This window comes from Myotis yumanensis, unplaced genomic scaffold (genome assembly GCF_028538775.1).
Source record: "Myotis yumanensis isolate MYYU_CA2020_CCGP unplaced genomic scaffold, mMyoYum1.0.hap1 SCAF_9, whole genome shotgun sequence".
NCBI classification, from domain to species: domain Eukaryota; kingdom Metazoa; phylum Chordata; class Mammalia; order Chiroptera; family Vespertilionidae; genus Myotis; species Myotis yumanensis.
The window spans coordinates 26,983,341-27,005,270 of record NW_027223760.1 but is presented as its reverse complement, the minus strand read 5'-3'; the positions used below and the strand labels follow the sequence as shown (position 1 = coordinate 27,005,270).

Genomic DNA, 21,930 nt, shown 5'->3' with positions numbered 1-21,930 from the left:
TACTAGTAGCAAGTAGTGAAACCATAAAGATTATTAAAGTTGTTTAAAACATTTCTAAAGGCAGGCAATACATGATCAGAGTCAGGAAAGGGTGAAATAAAAAATATCTGATACTTTTTATTCCTTCATATTGCTAAAGCTAGTCAAGAACCATGAAAATTTCATTAATTAACTCTCTTTGAGAGATGCAGTTGATGTCATGTTTGGCATAGCTAGGTGCAACTCTACAATCCTTTCATAATCAGAAGAATAAAACATTTCAACTCCCTAGAGTATACACTAATGTTATAAATGGACACAGTGAAATTTCAAGAGCACAATTCCAGTTGGATATATCGAAAAATCAAAGGGTGGAATAAATGGTGATGGAAGGAGACCTGCCTTGCGGTGATGAACACACAGTACAGTGTTCAGAGGATGTGCTGTGGAATTGTGCACCTGAAACCTGTATAATTTTGTTAATCAGTGTCACCTCAATAAATTCAATAAAAAGGAAAAAAAAACCCCAAAGAACAAAAATCACATTGCACATAGCAACGCAGAGATCCTGGGGGCTCTGCCATCAGATCTTTCAGGCAGGAAGCAGCTGGAAAAGTCATTACTGGCCGTGGGAAAAAAAAATTCCTTTTCTAAAAGTTAAGAATAACTTACATAAAAAATAAACACTATTCAGAGAATCACGAAAGAAATTGATTGAGAAGATTAAGGCATACAAAACATTCTTTTGGAGGTAGATGGATGTGCAAGAAACAGCCAGGATCCATGGCCAGGTGAGACACAGGAACTGGATGTGATCAGGGCAAGGTTTCCATGTTAGTAATGGTGTACTTTCAATGTCAAGTACTGGTGTACTTCCGGCCCTGAGGGATTGGAGGGAGGGTGGGTTTGGTGTTGGAACCTGGGTGACTGATGAGTGATAACGTGTGTCTTCTGTGTTGCAAAAACCCTTTTTCAAACTGAAGTGACATCTTCTGTGGTGCTATAAAACATGAAGAAAGATACAGTACATATAGTTAACACCTTGCAACACTAAACAAAGAAAATAAGCATTACATGATGTAAGCACCGGAATAATATTTAGAATTATAACAAACACTAAAGAATATATGATATCCAAACAAGAAAAACAGAGGGTGAGGTTCAGAATATACCGTGTGTGTGATTGGACAAGCCTCGGGCTGTGTAGACTTGCACAACCACCAGGAGGTTGCTGCAGCAAGCAATTCCTATGCTGCTCTTCTATGCTGCTCCTACCTATGGTAACAGTGACCTGCATCACATTCTTCCACAATCACGCATAAGTAGGCTTAGCATGTGCACATGCGTGCGTGCACACACACACAAACACACACATACACACACACACACACGCCTTGTAGTCCTTCTTAGAGAAACCTCATCCACCGTCCTCTAAGGTTGTCTGTTTGCCAAGGATGAAGACTCCAAGGATGAACCATGGAGCCAGGTTTCTTTGAGGACTGTATTAAGCAAGAGGAGTTTGGACGATAGAGACTGAAGGCGGATGCATGGTGGCCATAGAAGAAGCCAAATCCTCCCTGGGGAGAAAGCAGTGGAGTAGAGGCTGAGAAAGTGAGGTAGGGCATTCTAATGGGAGTGAGAACATGGAGGGACCTATATAATAAGATCTCTATGTCGTAAGATCAATGACAGTGAGAAAAGTATTGGAGACAAAAAATACTGCCATTTAAAAAATGGAAACAAAGATTTACAAACCAGTATACCCGACGCTAAACTTTACCACATTCGAGTTTATTAAAGAAACTAGAGGCCCAGTGCACGAAACTCGTGCACAGGTAGGGTCCTTAGGCCTGGCTGGTGATTAGGGCCGATTGGGACCTTCCGGCTCCCAGCTAGGGCCTCCCTTCCCTGGCTGCAGGCAGGGGCCTTCCTTCGTTCCTCTCCGCACCCTGGTGGTCAGTGCACATCATAGTGAGTGATTGAACTGGTTTCTGGAGGGGACAATTTGCATTATATATATATATATATATGGCTTGCATATTTAGAAAATACTATAATGAGAGATACGTGTTGAAAAGGATTTGTGAAGGAAAATTATTTCTGATGAACTTAATTTCCCTTTTACTATGGCAGAGGTCAACAAACTATAGCCCATAGGCTAAATCTGCCTGCCATTTTCAAAAAGCCCATCTTTTCATGCAAGCCCACTTTGTCCCCAGCTTTTGAAAGCAGCCATGCAGAACTGGGCCCCTGAGCCAGTTCAGAGAACCTTCCCTTCCTCTGTGCGGCCTCCCCATGCTCGAGCACAAGCTTAATAAAATCTGTCTGAAAGCTTCTCTGAGGTTTCCTCTCAATTTCTACCTTAGGGAACCCAAGAATCCCAACATGGGTAACAGAATCACACACCATGTAGACTTTGCCTGGAATTGAGTCTCTAGAGACCTGTTTCAGGATACTCTTCTTAGCCAAGTCCTGGGTCCTATTTTAAAAAATTTATTTACTGATTTTAGAGAGAGGGGGAAGGGAGAGACAGAGACATTGATTTATTGTTCCACTTATTAATGCATTTATTGGTTGATTCCTGAATGTGTCCTAACTGGGAATTGAACCTGCAACCTTCGCATATCAAGATGATGCTCTAACCAACTGAGCCACCAGGCCAGGGCCACTGGATGTTACAGTGACCATGACAGAGGCATAAGTGGCATGCTTGCTGGCTTTATAGAAATCTATACGTAGTAAATATGGGTGATGAATCAAGACCCAAAGTGATCTTATCAAGCTAGAATGTGGGGCTAAAAATCCTATATAATAAAAGGCTAATATGCAAATCAACCAAACAGCAGAATGACCGGTCGCTATGATGTGCACTGACAACCAGGGAGCAGATGCTCAACGCAGGAGCTGCCCCCTTGTGGTCAGTGTGCTCTCACAGGGGAAACGCCGTTCAGCCAGAAGCTGGGTTCATGGCTGGCAAGTGCAGTGGCAGTGGCAGGAGCCTCTCCTGCCTCCGCGGCCGCACTAAGGATGTCTGACTGCCGGCTTAGGCCCGCGTATCCCCTGAGGTCTCCCGGACTTCGAGAGGGCACAGGCAGGCTGAGGGACACCCCGCCCCCCAGTGCATGAATTTCATGCACCAGGCCACTAGTAAAATAAAAAAATGAAAATAAAAGTTGCATTTACATTTAAAAAAATCAAGTCCACATGTATTGTACAACAGAATTGCTGGTTTGGCAATTCATGTGAAAAAGATGCGAGTGTTTAATAGACCAACAGCCAATAGTGTGATGTGATTGATCAGAAAACCACCACTGAAGAACCTCAGGTAGAAGGCAGACCAGAAAGCGCCAGGCCCTCATTCCTCCAGGGAAGCATTAAATAAAAAACTGGAGACCAGCTAAAATAACTTTATAGGAGCCCTGAAAATCAGTCAAAGGCCTACAGCAACCAATGAACACCCAATCAAGAAAAAGCCACATTAAAAAGGTAGGAAATATCAAGGTAATTTTATAAATTGTCTCACCCCCTCCCCTGGTGGGTTGAAGTACAGTTTAGAGGAAGGGAGGCCTGGTCCCCAGTTCCCCCCTGAGAACCAGAAGGTAGAGCAATGTTCTCACCTGTCTGGGACTGTCTGGTGACTGTGTGACTAAGCTGAGTTCAAAGTGATACCGTTGGAATCTCAGTCTAGGGGAGCCGCAGGAAGCCATGGAAACCACAAGGGGGTGATAGATGCACAGATGCCTGGGTCAAGAGATGACTGAGGAATATAATAGAACAGCTAAGAAGCAGGAGTCTCAGGAAAATTAAGACATTTTTTAAAGCACCTGTGCATACTGAGGAATTGGGAAAAAGCCCATGGAAAGTGCATGTCCAGAAAAGGACTGAAAAGACCCTAAGCCTTCATGGTGGGCTGATCCTGGGCCCTGCTAATTGGCCAAGGTCTCCCTGCACAGAGCCAGTCTGCAGGCTTGGAAAGGAGGCTGCTTTTTCAAATGCCCAACTTTCAACAAAAGATCACAAGACATATAAGGAAACAGGAAAACATGGCCCATTCAAAGGAACAGAATAAGTCTCCAGAAACCATCATTGAAGAAACTATCACAGATTTCTGCTGCGTGTATAAAAATTTACAATCATAATACCTCGTAGGTATCTAGCACTTTGCTTCTTACTTACACCATATTCATCTTGTCTGGTCCTATATTATTATATTATACATTATGTTATAGTATACATATATTACAGTAATATGTAGAATGTAGGATATTACTATATTTCTGTAGGACTGATATTATTATTCTCAAGGCTCATACATGAACTGATTTGCCCAACAGCAGACAATAGTAGAAATGGAACTAGAACCCAGGTCCCCTGATTCCTAACCCAATGTTCTTTCCACGGTACCACCCCACAGGCAACAGCCCCACTTTGCTCTGTTTGGCCATGCTACTAGTATGTTTGGAACAAGGATACAGGCAGAGGAGAACACACAAGATGGGACAGGTCGAGGCACTCTGTCCAGTGGGAGCCAGGACAGGATGGGCTGTGGTGACATGCTTGGTCCAGGGCCCCTGGGTACTCTCAGGTACTAGAGTGACAGGTCACAGTGTTTAAGGGGTTCCTAGCATACCTCCCACTCCTGTATGATGACATGAAGTGTCTACTTGAGAATTTGGGATTATTTCCTGGAACTCTAATCCTTATTGCTTACACCCTCCCTCATGTGTAAAATCCTTGAAGATGCCTTATCTTGGCCAGCTATCCTGAATTTAACTACAGCTGAGTTGGAAGCTGCCTTTAAATGGGTTAGAAGATGGCTGTTTTAGGAACCTCTTCCTTCCTCCATGTGTCCTCTTGTCCCTGGCAACCTAACAAGTCTATATTCTGTTTCTGGTTCCCTGGTCACCTGAGCAAGCAGGGATCCTCACTTGCCGCTTCTGGACTCTGGCAGAACATCCCACCCCCACCTCAGGCTACAGACAGTGGCTCCCTCCTGGCCTCCAGGTCCTAGAGAATTCCCTCGATCTACTCGTTCCTCCATCAGTCGCGCACAGAACCCCAGATTCTATCCCAACACGGGGTTACTTTCCCATTTGCCCATTTTCATCTCTAACGCTTCAATTTCCTCACACTGTTCAAGGTCTTTACTCACTGTCATTTGTGAACATTGCACTGAGCCCAGAGACAAAAATGCAATGACCATCTGTCTGCACATGAAGATATGCATTCACATGTGTGTTGGGGAGCAACGGGCAAAAAGTGTGTGAAGTGAGGGGGGTGAGTTAGACTGGGCCAGATCCTTCAACCCTAACAGCCTCGGCATTCTCCCAGAGCAGCCAGCAACCTGAAACCTTCCATGCTTCTCTTCACCTTCACTCAAAGGAGCCCCACTTGTCAAAGGGAGATCCCAAGTCATCTCTCCTCCAGAGAGCACCTGCCCCTTGCCCTAGAAGACCCCTGCAAGTGGTATGGTCAGGTGGGGGGGGCAGCAGCGTCCCCTCTAAGTAGCTGTGTGATCTTTCTGAAGTGTGTTTCTCATGTATAATGATGAGGCAAATAACCCACCCGACCTACAAGGAGAGCTGCTGACTTAAAACACTCATTTAGTTTAAAAAAAAATCCATAACGGTCAGAAAAAGGGTAAGCAATACATATAATTTTACTATTTATATGAGAACCAGTTGTAAAACGACTCCTACCTTTAAGGGTCCAATCTTCCTTGATATCACGTATTTCTGGAGGCTTAAAAGGCAAGTCTTTTAACCATGGACAAGACTGAAACAATGCAGAGTATTTCCCAGCGTGGGTATCCTTGTTGCTGAGAATTGAAAAAAATGAATGATACCTGTTAGATGAAAAACTACTAATGGCCACGCAACCTATGCCCATGACTTCACCGGGTTACCTTTATCAAGCCCTGTCAGGAGTCTGCGAACAAGTCTCTGTTGAGCTCAACTTTTCACTGGTATCTGTAGCAAGACCCTAGATAGCAGCTGACATAAAGTACTGCGTAGATTACCATAAACTTCTCATCTATTATACAAAACATAACTGAAGACATTGGGATAGGTGCTGGAGTATAAAACTAGATCGGTAAAGGCACAGGCCCTCATTTCTAGGACTTTACAATCAAGTGCAACTTATGTACAATGGTTCCTGCTCCTTCAAGGAGAGAGAGAAGGAAAGCATGTCAGGCGGCCTGACCTGGACCACACATTGGGCCCGTCTGACGCTAGTTTGGGGACTGTGATTTCATCCGGCTCTTAGGATAAGGTGGGGGTGTGGACTGGGTGCCTGAAGTTCCTGCGTCTGGCAGTGCACTTCCTCCTGCCCCGTTGCTCTTCTTGCGCAAGTCACCTGCTCCGTGGCTACCTCTCAGGGGAGGCAGCCCTCCCTTCGTGGCTCACCCAGCAGAGCACTGTGAGTGGCTGAGCTTCATCCACAGCAAGATGGAACATTATCTCTTGTATTGATTAACTAGCATGTCTCCCATACTTTGTAAACTGTTTATTTTTCCTCATTTATCCTTTGAGGATGTTCGTGTTTTCCATATCAGTTTGTGTGAACTCTTTATATACGGAATGCTAACTCTTTTGTTGTATTTTAAAGAGCTTGCTGTTTTCCTTTTAATTTTATTTTGAACCTAGAGAAACTTAAGATGTTTAAATCATAAAAAATATATTCATCTTTTCATCTGTGATTTTCCCTCATTTCTGCAAAAAATATTTCATTAACACTTTAATCAACCTACCAAATGAATATAGTTAAAACTAAGTCATATTATACAGAAGGGCTTATAAAAAAAAAAAAAACCAATACTCACTCCAATTTCTTTCTCCTGAAAGCCAACCATTTCTTAAACATCTGTGCTTAGATGTCCTGGTAATAACCTTCTGATTTCTAAATATGTTACTAACATGTATTTATGTATCAGCTTTAGACACACCTTTGGGAGACACGGATTTCCACTCTGACTGGGAAGGGTTTAGCTCACTTAATAACGCTCCCCCGACTTTTCCTCCCAGAATAGTTCTAACCTATTTTCAGTTGCTCCATCTGTCAGATCTTCATCTTCATGTTTCCTATTTAAAACCTCCACCTCTTGTACCATCAACAACAGATGGTATATATTGACCTTCCACCTCCACGTCCTAAACTTTGTCCTCAGAGTTCCACTTTTCACTGTCAATGTTAAATTTTAGATTTAGCCTAAGGCTGAGTTCAAATGTTGAAAATTAATAGATGATTGTTTACGGCAGAGACCAGTAGTTGGCTGTGATTATTCTTTCTCCTCTATAGTTCCACGTAATGATTCCTATCTCTGCAAAAAAATACGTTTCAAGGATCAGGTTCAAGTTGACCTCCACTTGCTCACATTCCACATTTACACACATATCTGGCAGTAGCAACGGCTGATACCAGTTGAGTCTGTTCAAGATAAAGCCTGCCATTTAAATGTCAACCAGGAGGATATTGTGACAAAAGGGGGTAGAAGTAAGTCTTGATGAGGTGTCTTCAGGAGTTCGGGGCTCTACTGCTGGAAGCAGGGTTAGCTTTCTGGGCCTGTCCTCGACCCAGGAGGAAACGTAGTGGGTGACACATCCAATGTGGGCCCAAGCTCACTGCCTGTGTGATGTTTGAATGGCAAGCAGAGGCTGCAGCTCTTGGGTGGTAGTTCATGGCTGGAATCCAGCACCAGCTTTCATGGAAAGCTCCCATCCAGCTGAGCACGGACACCTACCTTTGCTGGACCTGAGCTCCCTATCAACTATAGCAAAGGCTGGGTGACGCCAATATTCCTACATAGAGATAGTCCAATCGCCTGCACCCAGGGGTTCTGCTTATAAGTTTTGATTACTTGTTATCAACTGATAGTGAAGTTGAATTGCTTTCTTAATGAAGGAGATCACTCTTGGACTGAGTTCTTGGGTCTTTTGCTAGACAACAGCGTTTGGAACCTCCTCAGAGTTCTAGGCCCCTTCCGGTCGGACACCCAAGCTCCTAGAAGCTCTTGTTTCCCAGTCTTGCTCACACAGGAAGCACTTCCTAGAGAAGGATAACCTTGGCGAGACCAACACTGTCAACACCTGGGTTTTCCAGTGACTGAACAGTTCTACTCCTGGCAGCGGAGAAATGCCATTAAGCCAGGCCTGGGATCTTCTCTCTAGAAGTATAACTAGACTGAGTCCTGCCCCTTAAGTTCAGTCTCAGATGCATTTATGTTTTATGGTCCAACCCACAGAAGCATTTAGATGTTCTTTCCTCTTTAGTGAAAGACAATAATCCATAGTTTATGGCCAAATTCCTAAGAATATGAATGTAGTACGTTGAAGGGAACATAGAAAGAAAGTAGCAAGAAAAATCTCAGTGGGTTTTAGTAATAGATATGGTACTAGTTTTCTAGGTTTGGCATAACAAAGTGTTGTGAACTCAGTGGTTGAAATTTATTGTCTCACAGCTCTGGAGTCTAAAAGTCAGAGATCAATGTGTCAGCGGGGCTGTGAGGGAGAATCAAGTCCAGGCCTCACCCCTAGCTTCTGGTGGTGTGAGGCAATCTTCTATTCCCTGGGCTTCTGCATCACCCAGCTCTCTCCCTGTGTGTCTGTACCAAATTTCCTCTTTTATATGGACACCAATCATATGAAATCAGGGTTCACCCTACTGCAGTATGACCTCACCTCAATTAATTATACCTGCAATGACCCTATTTCCAAATAAGGTCACACATTCGTAGGTACTGGGAGTTAGGGTCCCAACATATGAATTTTTAAGGGACACAATTCAACCGGCAACACATGTTGTGATTTTTGGATATCTTTTCACTTAAAACACACATTAAAAAAAGCATAACAGAACAAGTTCTGCCTTTCAACAATTACTTTTCCTTTGTATCAAAGCAAGCATGACGTGAAAATGCTCTGAAAGAAAGTCTGAAGTCTAACATGGTGGAGTTGAAAGACATATAAGTATTACCATATACAAAGGGTCAGACTTGAGTGACAAGTCCCTGTCACCAGGGGCACAGGTGATGTATACATAGTCCACTGCAGCCTATTAGGCATTTTTTTTCCTTCTGCTAAGGACTGAATGTTATGTTCCCTCCCCAAATCCACGTGTTGCAATCCTAACCCCCAAAGTCACAGCATAAGAGGGTGGGGGGGCCTTTGGGAGGCGACTCTGTCAGGAGGTGAAGCTCTTGTGAATGGGATTAGTGCCCTCAAAAGAAGAGACACGAGAAAGCTTGCTTCCTCTCTCTGTTTTCTGCCCTGTGAGGACACAGCAAGGAGACAGTCATCTGCAAACCAGGAAGGGGACCCTCATCAGAACCTGGTCACCTTGGCAGCCTGATCGCAGACTTCTGAGCCTCCAGAGCTGTGAGAAATAACTGTTAGTTATGCCGCCCTGTCTGTAGCAATTTGTTACAGCAGCCTCAACTAGGACATTCTCTTTCTCACTGTATTCCCATCCACCTGCCTCACTGTACTAAAAACTCAGAGCTTCAATAAATCCCCAGAGATCCACAGTTTCAACATTGTCACGGAAAGCTAATTAGCTAATCGTAATGCCAGAGTCTCTGGTATCTACTGAAATGTGCAGATGGGGGCGGACCACTTAGAAGTGACAGTTATTTCTCGTCATTAAATTAGTGAAGGAAACCCAAAGTGTTACAACAATAAAACTCAGACACGAAGGAAAGTATTACTCATTTTTAAATTCTCATTATGACACATCACCATCAAAAAATATCCCTTTGTGTGGCAGGCTTTTAAAATAACTTTAAAAATTTATATTAATGCTTTGAAAATTATAAAATGCTCATTGTTGAAAATATGGAGAAGAAAGAAAATTAAAATTGGCCATAATCCCATCACTAAAAGATAGTAACTGATGAAATTTTGGTATATTTCTTTCCAGTGTTATTTTTTTCTGTACTACACAAATACTTTTAGAACCTCCATTTTGCTGAATATGCATTTGCATTTGACTTTTAACACTTATCATTATGTTATAGGCCCTGATTTATATGTAACTAAAATTTTTTTTAACATATAGAGCATTATGAGAAACTCAATTGTATATAAAGGACCATTTTTTGAATATTTCATCAAATTCTCATGAAAGTTTAATAGTTTTTAGGATATGTAAAAATAAAAAGTATGTCCTGTGTAGACAATTTAGAAGGTACAGAAAAGAGATAAATAAAAAGAACATAATTCTAGAGGAATACTCACTGTTAACGTTTGAATGTACTTCCTTCCAGTCAAAGGTTTTGTCTAGTGTGTCGCCATGTATTCAAATATGCCAGAGAGACTGCCAAACCCACAGACCCCGTCTGAAGAGTTCTTTCCTCAGTTCTCTGCCACTGGTCTGGCTACAGATGACTGGAAAAGGATGGGCGCTTGACATGGGGGCAATCAATTTATAAGCCAGCCTGTTACCTCCGAGGGCCCTGGCTAGAGACCTCTACCCAAGAGTGGCACCTCATGGTAAATGGTGATTGACTCAGCCAGCGAGATCTTTGCTGGGCAGCTTGCATTCAAGGCCTACAAGAGAGAGGGCCAGTGTGGCAGGTCCAGCTGAAGTGGAAACAGAGTGCAGGAGAATGCCCACCAAAACCAAGCGCTAAAATCAGCAGTGCAGGGTCTGCTGTGGTCTACATGGAGTCCTCAACTTATACATAGTCCGGTATTGGTTTTTTGGCTTTTTTTACAATATATTTTTATTGATTTCAGAGAAGAAGGGAGAGGAAAGAAAGATAGAAACATCAATGATGAGAGTGAATCATTGATCAGGCTGCCTCCTTCACACACCCTACTGGGGACTGAGCCCGCAGCCCGGGCATGTGCCCTGACCGGGAATCAAACCATGACCTCCTGGTTCATAAGTTGACACTCAACTACTGAGCCATACCGGCTGGGCTACATAGGCAGGTTTTGAACCACACTTTGACATATTATGCACTGGAACCCTGAAAGGGCATTTTGTATGTTGGACATGAGCTAGTAAACGTTTTGAAATATAGCACTGTACCAACCAGAGCTGTTGACTGTAAATTACGGACACCAACTTTGGCTAATTTGAATATTACAAAGAGAGGTATTGAAAAGCTGTTGGGTAGTTTAGAGACTTGGTGGAAAACTAGAGAACCAGGCTTAATGAGGCAGAAACCAAGGTAAAGTAGGTGCCAAAACACAGCTGAGTCACGATACAGGAAGAGACTGGTATACATCATTGCTTGTACTTCCCAGTAGATTCTGATTCTTCTACCACTGGCGACTTGAATGACCTCTAACTGTCCCTGCATCATGTGATCACTCCCTCCAGATCCAGAGTTCCAGAGAGAGGCTTCCCATCGTGTGGACCTAGCTTATATGCCTGTATCCTCCCTAGAGGGCCAGCCTCTCTCATTCAAATCCCATGGTGGCAGGTGGGGCCCTGCTTCCCAGATTCAGGATGTGTTTGAAGCCGAGGGGCGAGTGCCATTAGCTTAACTGACCAGTAGAAAATAGCCGATTCCATCCAATAAAACTCAACTCACCTCTTGCCATAGCCAAAGGGAATTTTAGAAGACTCTTCACAAACCTCAAAAACTTTCTGTAGTTCTGAAACTGAGGCATAATGTGTATTGTTGAGGGGTGCTGGTACTGAACCCCTGAAATTAGAAATAACAAAAAATGTAAAGAATTTTGTAATGATACCAAGTATTATAAAACATGTAATACGTAAACCCTGACTATTACATTCCACATGAGTGCAAATATCAATAAAACCCCTCATAAACATGTGCCTTAGAGCTGGCATTATTACATTCCAATTTGTAGATTAAGCAAATTTGTGTTGCTGTAAATATTCCTTTTCCACGAAACCAAATAATTTTTCTAATTATTTTCATAATCAGAATGTATTATATTATAAACCCTAGTCTACTAGTTATGTGAGGCCCAGCAATATACCAATGACTATAAAAATGGAAGTAGATATTTTCCATTCCTTTGTAATCTAATGCTTTGAAATAGCACAATTAACTATTTCTAAAAATTCTAATATTATACTCTCACCTGAAATTGAGTATAAAATATTTCTTTTTTTCTTCTATACTAGCCTGTTTTCCCAGAGTGACTTGAAAGAATCATTAACCATTTTTAGGGAATAAATCCTATAGTTTGCCATTCACCCCAGACTTGCTAACTAGAGTTGCTGTGTGCACAGTAGCTCAATTGCATATAAATGTAGGCAAATCCAAAGCACCTATCTGTCCCAGCATGACCCATTTGGAGCTCGTATTTAAAACTGCTGAGTTTCTCTGTCTACAGTGCTTTAACCAGCAAGGCCACTCTGCTAGTTAGAGGTCATACAGGTCCAGTTGTAGCTGCTCTGGGACCACTGCCTATCATCTGGCCACCACCCTCCTCACCCCCAGAAGAACTTTGTGAATACCACACAGCCTGTCCTGTGAACCAAAGAGAGCCTCCCAATGTGGGGAAAATTAATCACGTTTTATAGAGCAGACAAGTAGACACATGTATTATTTATGTTGGTTAAAAAATTTTCAACAGATAGCTTAAAATTACAGACAACGAAAAGAACTATGATTTCAAACAACTTTAAATGGCCTTTTTATCTGGAACCACTGGGTTCATTTTAGTATAGAGGTCCGAGTTTATGTTGATCATTTAGGATTCATCTGCTCTATTTCGATATGAGAAAAATCAATCTAAAGATGCCCAGGTGTAAATAAACGTGATAAGTCGCTACCTTTGAAACAGAAATGTAAAATGAGGAGGTGTCTTCCCCATTAGGGCCTGCCGGGCTGCCTCGTACTGTCTCTCCGTAGAATTTTCTTCCTACGCAAGAAACAGCATCAGAAAATTATACTGATGTTAAAAACATATCAAGTGAGTAAAAGAGCTATAATCATTTCTCTTCTTATTAGAGATTGCCAAATATGTGAAAAGAAAAAGGAAAAGTAGATAGGCCTAAAAAACAATTGTTATTTGTTCAGTGGGGGGTGTGTGTGTGTGTAACTTTATAACTAAAATCAGAATACTTTTATGGAGACTGCAATTTAATATATAAATATATGACATCTGAATAATAATGTAGAAAAATTTTGTTCACATTTCATGTTTATACTTTTATCTTTTCAAAAGAGTCTCTCTCAAGGATCCAGATTATTATTGTCCTTTTAGTTTTCCCAGATGTCACACAGAGTAACAGACTGACTATATCCAACAATGCTGACGCGTGACCCGGAAACAGGACAAATGGCGACGTCTTTCTCCTGTATTTCACCAACGTCACTGTCACCATCACTAAATCCTTAGTAAGCATTTGATGGGGATACAGAGATATAAAGACACAGTCTCAGCATTCAAAAGGAGTATTGCCTGGTGGTAAAAGGCGATTTAAAAAGATGGAGAGAAAAAAAAGAAAAGATAGCTCATGCTGTTTTGTAAACAGTACATGTGTTTACACATAGACGGTCTGATGGGGTGTGGGCCTGTTGAGCAACTGTCCATGCACTGGATTTCTTCACTTTAGCCAAACTTAATATATAAAATTCTTAACTGACAGAAATATAAATTGGCAAGTGCTTATTTTTTTTTACATAAAAAAAAACTATGCATTGATAAAGGGATTTATATTAACATTTATTTAAACAGCAAGTGCATTTAAAAGACACTAATATTTGCTTGCAGTAACTAAAGCTGAAATAAACCTGACTTTTTATTTTAATGCCCTTACCAGGCTCCTTTATAAATTGATATTCCATTAAAATCATATAGGAAATAACCACAAACAAGCATGTCAGTGAAAGAACCCAGGCCATAGCTAATGGTGAGGAGCCCACAACTCCAGGCTCCCCACCTGCTCAGCCTTGGGGGCCAGCATAGCTTCGAGAGTTTGCCTGTCTTTGAGGACATTTTTAAGAATCCAGTGTTAAGGATTAAGTTGGTGTGGTTCTAAAGCAGTGATGGCAAACCTATGACATGCGTGTCAGAGGTGACACACGAACTCATTCGTTTGGTTGATTTTTCTTCGTTAAATGGCATTTAAATATATAAAATAAATATAAAAAATGTCTTTGTTTCACTATGGTTGCAAATATCAAAAAATTTCTACATGTGACACGGCACCAGAGTGAAGTGAGGGTTTTTCAAAATGCTGACACGCCGAGCTCAAAAGGTTGGCCATCACTGCTCTAAAGACACGTCGGCATTGCAAAGACTCACCTGCAGGAGTGGCTCTGCTCTGCCGGACGCCAAGACTGACACAGCGAGCATCTCTGGGCAGCAGTTCCACCCTGGGGACCAGAAGCCCCCCTGTATCCCCAGCACATGCACACACGCCTTAGCACAAAGCAGGGGCTCAACAAATATTTTTAATGTAAATTTGGGAAGATAAATAATGTTTACTGCTCTCTATAATCTGGACTAGAATTTGCTCTCAGCTGTGGCTAGCTGTGGAAATCATGACACGTGAGAGCTACCACGTGGACTCCCTGAACATGGCTCTCGGGGGAATGTTTGATTGCCAAGACCTTTTCGTGTTTCCTTGACCATCAGCTCCGAGGTTCTGTGTAAGCAGGATGAGGGGAAAATGTCTATTGGGCAGGAGGGAGGGGTCCGGAATGGGATAAGAAAGGACCACACTGTTTAAATTTCACCATTTAAAAACGATATATTTAAGTAACTCCACGGATATGTCTACATTGTTTCATATCACTATAAAATTACTAAATAGATTCTAAATCTGCTGCCCTACTCTCATATTAATTTAGTCTTATTCCTCGAATCATTCTATACTTGTATATACTACATTTACTGTTGTGATTTCACTCTATACCAGTGGTTCTCAACCTTCCTAATGCCGCGACCCTTTAATACAGTTCCTCATGTTGTGGTGACCCCCAATTTCATTGTTACAAATTGAACATAATTAAAGCATAGTGATTAATCACAAAAACAATATGTAATTAGATATGTGTTTTCCGATGGTCTTAGGTGACCCCTGTGAAAGGGTCGTTCGACCCTCAAAGGGGTCGCGACCCACAGGTTGAGAACCACTGCTCTATATCATCCTTATTTTTTCCCTATACTGATGCATGCTTTTAATTATATCATGACTGGGAAGATGCCAGTGGTAGTGGATGCACAGCTTTTGGATCTTCCGGAATCCCCATCTGAAAATAGATATAGAAACTATATAGTAAAATAAAAGATGTTTCAAGACATGTAAGAAAACAAGGTGAAAAGGTATCACCTCAAGCTCCAAATACAAGTGATAATAGCCCCCCAAACCGCATGGTACAGGTTTCCATGCAGAGGAAGCCGCAGGAAGGGACATGACAGTGACTAAGAGAGCTGAGAACAAGAGAACCTCCAAAACAGCTCAGAGGTAACCCCTGGGAAGCACAGGAGGAGGATGTGGGAACTCTAGCGGAAACACGGCGGGGGCTGTTCCACTCCGATAGTGGTAAGAGTAAGGGGTCCACAGTAAGTTCCGAAGGAGCTGGATCAACTGTGAATTCTTGAGAGTGACCCACTGGGGTTCCCCCCTTCTAAGGGGGCCTCACGCTGAAGGAAAGGTGTGGGAATGGAATAAAATTATTAGGACAGAGTCAACAGAGACAAAGGAAAGAGCAAGTCTACACCAAAGTGGGAGAGGGAAGCAGAACCGGAAGTCTCAGGAAGAACGTCATTTATATTTCATCACCCTTTGAAGAAACCTAAAAGCTTGAGAAAACAAATTTCACATAAAAATGAGAAATTTTCTGGTCAAACCCCATACAAAGTTATTATAAGAAAAAAGAGGCAAGGAGTGGAACAATGGTTCTCAACCTTCTGGCCCTTTAAATACAGTTCCTCATGTTGTGACCCAACCATAAAATTATTTTCGTTGCTACTTCATAACTGTAATGTTGCTACTGTTATGAATCGTAATGTAAATATCTGGTATGCAGGATGGTCTTAGGCGACCCCTGTGAAAGGGTCGTTCGACCGCCAAAGGGGTCGCGACCCACAGGTTGAGAATCGCTGGAGTAGAATAACACCTCTACATACAATGAAAGCTTGCTCATAAAACAGGTAAAGTTCATATTCCACTATTTCAAAATAAACTAAAAGGCATTCAGACAATGACACAACACATTAGAGCAGTGGTCGGCAAACTCATTAGTCAACAGAACCAAATATCATCAGTACAACGATTGAAATTTCTTTTGAGAGCCAAATTTTTTAAACTTAAACTATATAAGTAGGTATATTGTTATTAACTTAACTAGGGTACTCCTAAGGCTTAGAAAGAGCCACACTCAAGGGCCAAAGAGCCGCATGTGGCTCGTGGGCCGCAGTTTGCCGACCACTGCATTAGAGAAACAGATAAATTACAATGTTACACACTCAGAAATGAGGTGACAGAACTCAGGAAAGACTTAGAAATAAAAGGGGAAAAAAATCACCTTAGAAACAAAAACTAAACTAGAAAGGATACAGGAGTGAATGAGCACAACAAATAATGTCTTAGGTAGAAAGTAAACAGAGAGAAGTTTTTAAACTAACAATGAATGAATGAATGAATGAATGAATGAAAAGGATTCAAGAGAAAATGACAAATATTTAAGATAAACAAAGAAGACCCAACACATAAGCCATAAGGGTCCTTGACAGAGTAGACTAAATCAAGGAAACAGGATAGATAATCAAAAACTCAGTTCAACTATAAAGTACAATAGTACAACAGACTGTTAGCAACAGGTAAGGGTTCCGGAAATACTGTTACCATAGCCCTTTCTATATCTACTACAGAATTAGCTTAGATAACAGAACAGCTAGAGAGACATTTGCCTAAATTCTAATAATGAGTATTACGTATCTACAGATTTGAGAACTAAGACAAAATGAAAGTTAAAGGGGAGCAGGTGTATAATGACTATACTCGCTGATAGTGCAGCTATAACACCATCAAAAATATTGGATGCTGGTAATATTATTGTTATTCTGAGGCTACTCTGTGTGTAATGGGCATAAAAATAAAACATGTAATGAGATATTATAATTTTATCATCTATGTCTTTCAGAATCAGGATTCTCAATGTGGCAGAAAAAAATATATGTAATAGATATAGAAGAAGATAGATAAAAATCCTGAAGTCTTGAATCTGAATTGGAAATATTAATGCAAACTCATGAAATATTTTATCCACAAAAGAGGCCTAGAAACAATGACCGCCCCAATGGGACAGGTAGCGAGCAAAAGAGCATAGACGATCTTATGATCATGTTACAAGGACACAGGAGCAACCTGAAGAGGCTCTCACTGGCCAAAGGTACAATGCATTTTAATAAGGATAAAAAATGCAGCGGGTGGATACCCTTCACTATGATGTGCATAAATCAATATCACAAATGATATTTTTAAATTAATAGGCCACCATTTTTTTCTCTTTAAAAAAGTGTTTGGACGGCTGATCTTATATGAGCCGTCCCACTTGGCAACCCGGTGGCAGGTCAGAGAAGCATTTCCTTATACGTTACTCCAGCTAATAACGGCGCTGAGCCCTGTGCGCTGAAAAATGCACCTGAGGAGAAGAACACACTTTTCTTTTGGCGTCAAAATAGACCCTCCTAAGCTGCGTAACCCTGGGTGAGCCCCTGAGCTCACCTCCTCACAGTTTTGAAAGGAAATAGCGCCAAGTAGATGTAGGTGCCCACTATTCTGTCACCACAGATCCGCTTCTCACTGGGCACTTTATAAAACGGTGCTGCCTTATCTGCCACACACATGCATTTGCCACGCTGGCTTTGAATGAACTGGGCACTCAGCATTTTTTTTTCTAAAGAATTGGCTTGGGGTAATGTGGCCTGCTTCACAGTAAGGGTGTCCCCTAAGGAGGTCAGAGGAGCTTGTTGAAGAAACAGATACAGTTGGAATTCAGACAATCGAGCTACTTCCAGAAGGCAAAGACCTAGTCACAATAATTCCAGAGCAAGAAGCCTTCACGAAGCCATCATCACCTCCACGTGTGCTTCCCGGGAGCCAGCGTGCAGAGGGGGTCGGGCTGCTCTCAGGGAGGGCAAGTGAGCACAGTGATATCTGACAAGTAAAACACAAGAACTTAGCTGCAGCCAACTGCACATGTGAGTGTCATACAAAGAAACTTCTTACTGTATATGCTTGTTCTATATTTTTTGCAGCAGTAAAAAAGGAGCTGTGCATTTTTAACTCACACCTAAAAAGAAAATTCTGTTTAAGAAATAAGGCTATCATCAACAAATCAACAAAGGACAAGTGCTGGAGAGGATGCGGAAAAAAGCGAACACTCGTGCACTGCTGGTGGGAATGCAGACTGGTGCAGCCACTATGGAAGACAGTATGGAGTTTCCTCAAAAAGTTAAAAATGGAACTCCCATTTGACCCTGTGATCCTACTTCTAGGAATATATCCCAAGAAAACAGAAACACCAATCAGAAAGGATCTATGCACCCCTATGTTCACAGCAGCACAATTTACCATAACTAAGATCTGGAAACAGCCTAAGTGCCCATCAGCAGATGAATGGATTAGAAAACTGTGGTACATCTACACGATGGAATACTATGCTGCTGTAAAAAAGAAGAAATTCTTACCATTTGCAACAGCATGGATGGAACTGGAGAGCATTATGCTAAGTGAAATAAGCCAGTCAATGAAGGAAAAATACCACATGATCTCACTCATTTAAAGATAATAAAGACCATTATAAACTGATGAACAAAAATAGATACAGAGGCGGAGCATAATCAAACAGACTGTCAAACTACAGCAGGAAGGCCAGGGAGAGTTGGGGGGTGGGTAAGAGATCAACCGAAGGACTTGTATGCATGCATATAAGCATAACCATTGGACACAAGACACTGGGGGGTATGGGAGGCTAGGGGAAGGTCAAGGGGAGAAAAAAAAGGAGACATATGTAATACTCTTTTTAATACTTTAAGCAATAAAACAATTAAAAAAAAGAAATAAGGCTGATTAAAATTATGTTTATAGTTCTCCAATCTTTTAGAGATGTTCAAATTAATGTGCTTTGGGATTCATTCAGAAAAGTAAATACCATTTAAACTTTGAAGAAAGAAGAAAAAAAGCAACAGAAGATTGTATAAGCAAGGAACGAGGAAATTGAGCACTTCATTAGATTACTTAAATCTATATTAAATTATGGTCATATTCCTACAAAGCATTGTATGTTGATAAACTATTGGAGTAACAACAAGAAAAGTGATATTAACAGTTTTGTTGTTTTTTCAGACTTGAAGAACAAAGAATAACACGTTTCTTTCTAAGAAAGATGAGTTAGTTGGGTTCTAGAATAAATACCCAGTGATCTTAGATACAAGGAACAAAAACAGCTGTCAGTATGTTAGGAATCAGTAAGACCAAGGCCCTCCATGCTCCATTAGCCTATTTTCTACTTATAGAACCAAGGCAGGCCCTGGCTGGGTGGCTCAGTTGGTTGGAGCATTGTACACCAAATGGTCAGGGCACATACCTAGGTTGTGATTTCGATCCCCAGCGTGGTATAGACATGTGCGGGAGGCAACTAATCCATGTTTCTCTCTCTCTCTCCCTTCCCCTCTGTCTGAAAATCAATGAATATGTCCTCAGGTGAGGAGGAGGAGGAGGAGGAGGAGGAGAAGGAGGAGGAGGGGGGGGGGGCGGGAAAGAAGGCAGTAGTAGAAAAGCTACAGACACACTGGCCTGACCCAACCAATGAGAGGAGACCAGAGGGTGTCACTACTAGACTATACCTTCCATAAGGACAGGGGCCATGTCCATCTTGTTCTAGTGTCAAGAAGAGAGACTGGTCAGCAAATACCTGTGCTGTACTGAAAAGCAAATCCAGATCGGCATACATCGTAGGAACTGCACACATTCAGGATGGGTAGAGATACATGAATGAGTGAGAGAAAAAGAAGGGGAAGGAGAAGGGTAGAGGAAGGGAGGGGAGGTGAAGGGAATAGATACTGCTATTATATAAAATCTAATTTATTTTTGCATATTGACATTGTATCTAATAACCTTGTCAAATGCATTATTTCCTAAATTTACAACAATCATCTCTTTATATAACCGACATGTAACAAATAGCGTATAAGTTTCAGGTGAGCAACAGCTGAGGGCCTGACCCTTTCTGCCCTCCCTGCCAACCACTATCACCGTAACAACAGATAACATTTGTTTTATGGTCAACAATTTAGAAAAACGTTCCATAAGCATTTGACACAATAACTTTGTAAGGTAGATATTACTAGCTTCGCTTCACAGAAGAGAAAATGACATGCCATAGCAGATAAGTGGCTTTTATAAGACCACCCAGGAGGTGGTCAGACTGTCACATGAACTCAGTTGGTACATTTCCTTCCAGGTCAAGGAACCAGTAGGTAGATGCAGACAGAAGCAAGCCAGACTAAAAATACACACGCGCGCGCGCACACACACACACACACACGCACACACACACACACAAATATACACTTACCCAACCAGTTATGACATGTGTCCACGTGACTCCCAACTAAGAATGGCTTCCTTAAGACACAGACAAAAGCAGCGTCCTTGTTTTGTAATCACACCTTGACATACATGTCGTTACAAACTATGCACACGGAAAGAGTGGAATGTTAGAAGGAAGGGGTGAGCCGGAAAGACCTCATGCATGGGTGAGTTCTGGGGTAGGTTTGAGTAGAGAGGAAGAACGCAATCTTCAGCAGAAGCAGGAAGGGTGCCTCAGAGAAACAACCAATGAAAGCATTGCTGATGGGAGCGTCTACCCTGTCCCTCTCTGCCGATGGCTCTCTGGATCGTTTCCAAAGGTAAATACTCATCTACAGTTACAATGCCCAAAAGGCACAAACATTTCTACCTTTTCTTTTTTCAGGGGGCAAGGTAAGATACAGGTTTTTGAAAGAGAAAACTGTAATTCCTTTCTTTAATCCAGAAACTGGGAACTAAAAGTTCTAAAAATACATGGAAATTTATGTTGGGAAAATAACACGTTCTCTCCTGAGGGGTGGAATGAGGGCACATGAGGTAATTTACACGAAAGCCCTTTCCAGATTAGAAATGCTGTATAAGGCCATCTATGTTCTCTAACCTAATGTGGCAACATCTTACTAAAGCTTCGGTGTGGTGATTTTAAACAGCCATGTTGCTCCTTTTGTAGCATTATCACAGCAGTGTCAAAGGCTAATAAACTATGAACTATCCTAAAAGTGAATACTTACAATTTAAAGATAGCATTGTATTCATAATCTTGACAAGAAAATGAGGCACTCGCCCTAGCCAGTTTGGCTCAGTGGATAGAGCACTGGCCTGCAGACTAAAGGGTTTTAGGTTCGATTCCAGTCAAGGGCACATGCCTGGGTTGTGGGCTCGATCCCCAGTAGGGGGTGTGCAGGAGGCAGCCAATCAATGGTTCTCTCTCATCGAGGTTTCTCTCTCTCTCCCTCTCCCTTCCTCTCTGAAATCAGTAACAAAATATTAAAAAAAAAAGAAAATGAGGCACTAAAAATATCTTAGGCAAATTCACCCCATACATGAGAGCAGTAATTTAGTGTTACATTTGCACTGGTTCCTGAAGAATGAACCTGTGGGCCTCTTGGGGGATGTGATTTGGTTCCACTGTCTCCCCACCAGCACTGACAGGCAGAGGCGCCGGGACCTCGAGGCTGTCAGGGTCTGAACGCTGCTGCCGTGGAGGGCAGCCAGCTGCCAGCCTCACACGGGACACGGTCGGTGTCCTAGACGAGGCTCTGGCTGCCCTGGATCATGGGGCTGACGAGCTTCCCAGGGAGGTCCCTGCAGGAAAAGAGTGAGTGGCCCTGCGTGTAGAAGTTCACGGGACTCTGACAACAGGTGATACCTGCTCCCCTCCCATCTGCCGCCACCAAGGTGGCCCCTCCGACTCTCACG

The 21,930-nt window shown here is 42.0% G+C and overlaps 1 protein-coding gene across 1 annotated transcript in view; it reads right to left on the bottom strand.

The window, feature by feature from the left end:
- Positions 1 to 203: 203 nt before the first annotated feature.
- The window catches only part of LRGUK (leucine rich repeats and guanylate kinase domain containing), a 113,945-nt gene continuing 92,218 nt past the window's right edge, over positions 204 to 21,930 (bottom strand). Inside the window, exons 17-20 of the mRNA XM_070425050.1 lie at positions 12,736 to 12,824; positions 11,519 to 11,632; positions 5,679 to 5,797; positions 204 to 979 (exon numbers count right to left, since the gene is read on the bottom strand). Of these exons, the coding sequence (XP_070281151.1) occupies positions 837 to 979; positions 5,679 to 5,797; positions 11,519 to 11,632; positions 12,736 to 12,824 (465 nt within the window). The 3' untranslated portion in view covers positions 204 to 836. The remainder of the gene's footprint in view (positions 980 to 5,678; positions 5,798 to 11,518; positions 11,633 to 12,735; positions 12,825 to 21,930) is intronic.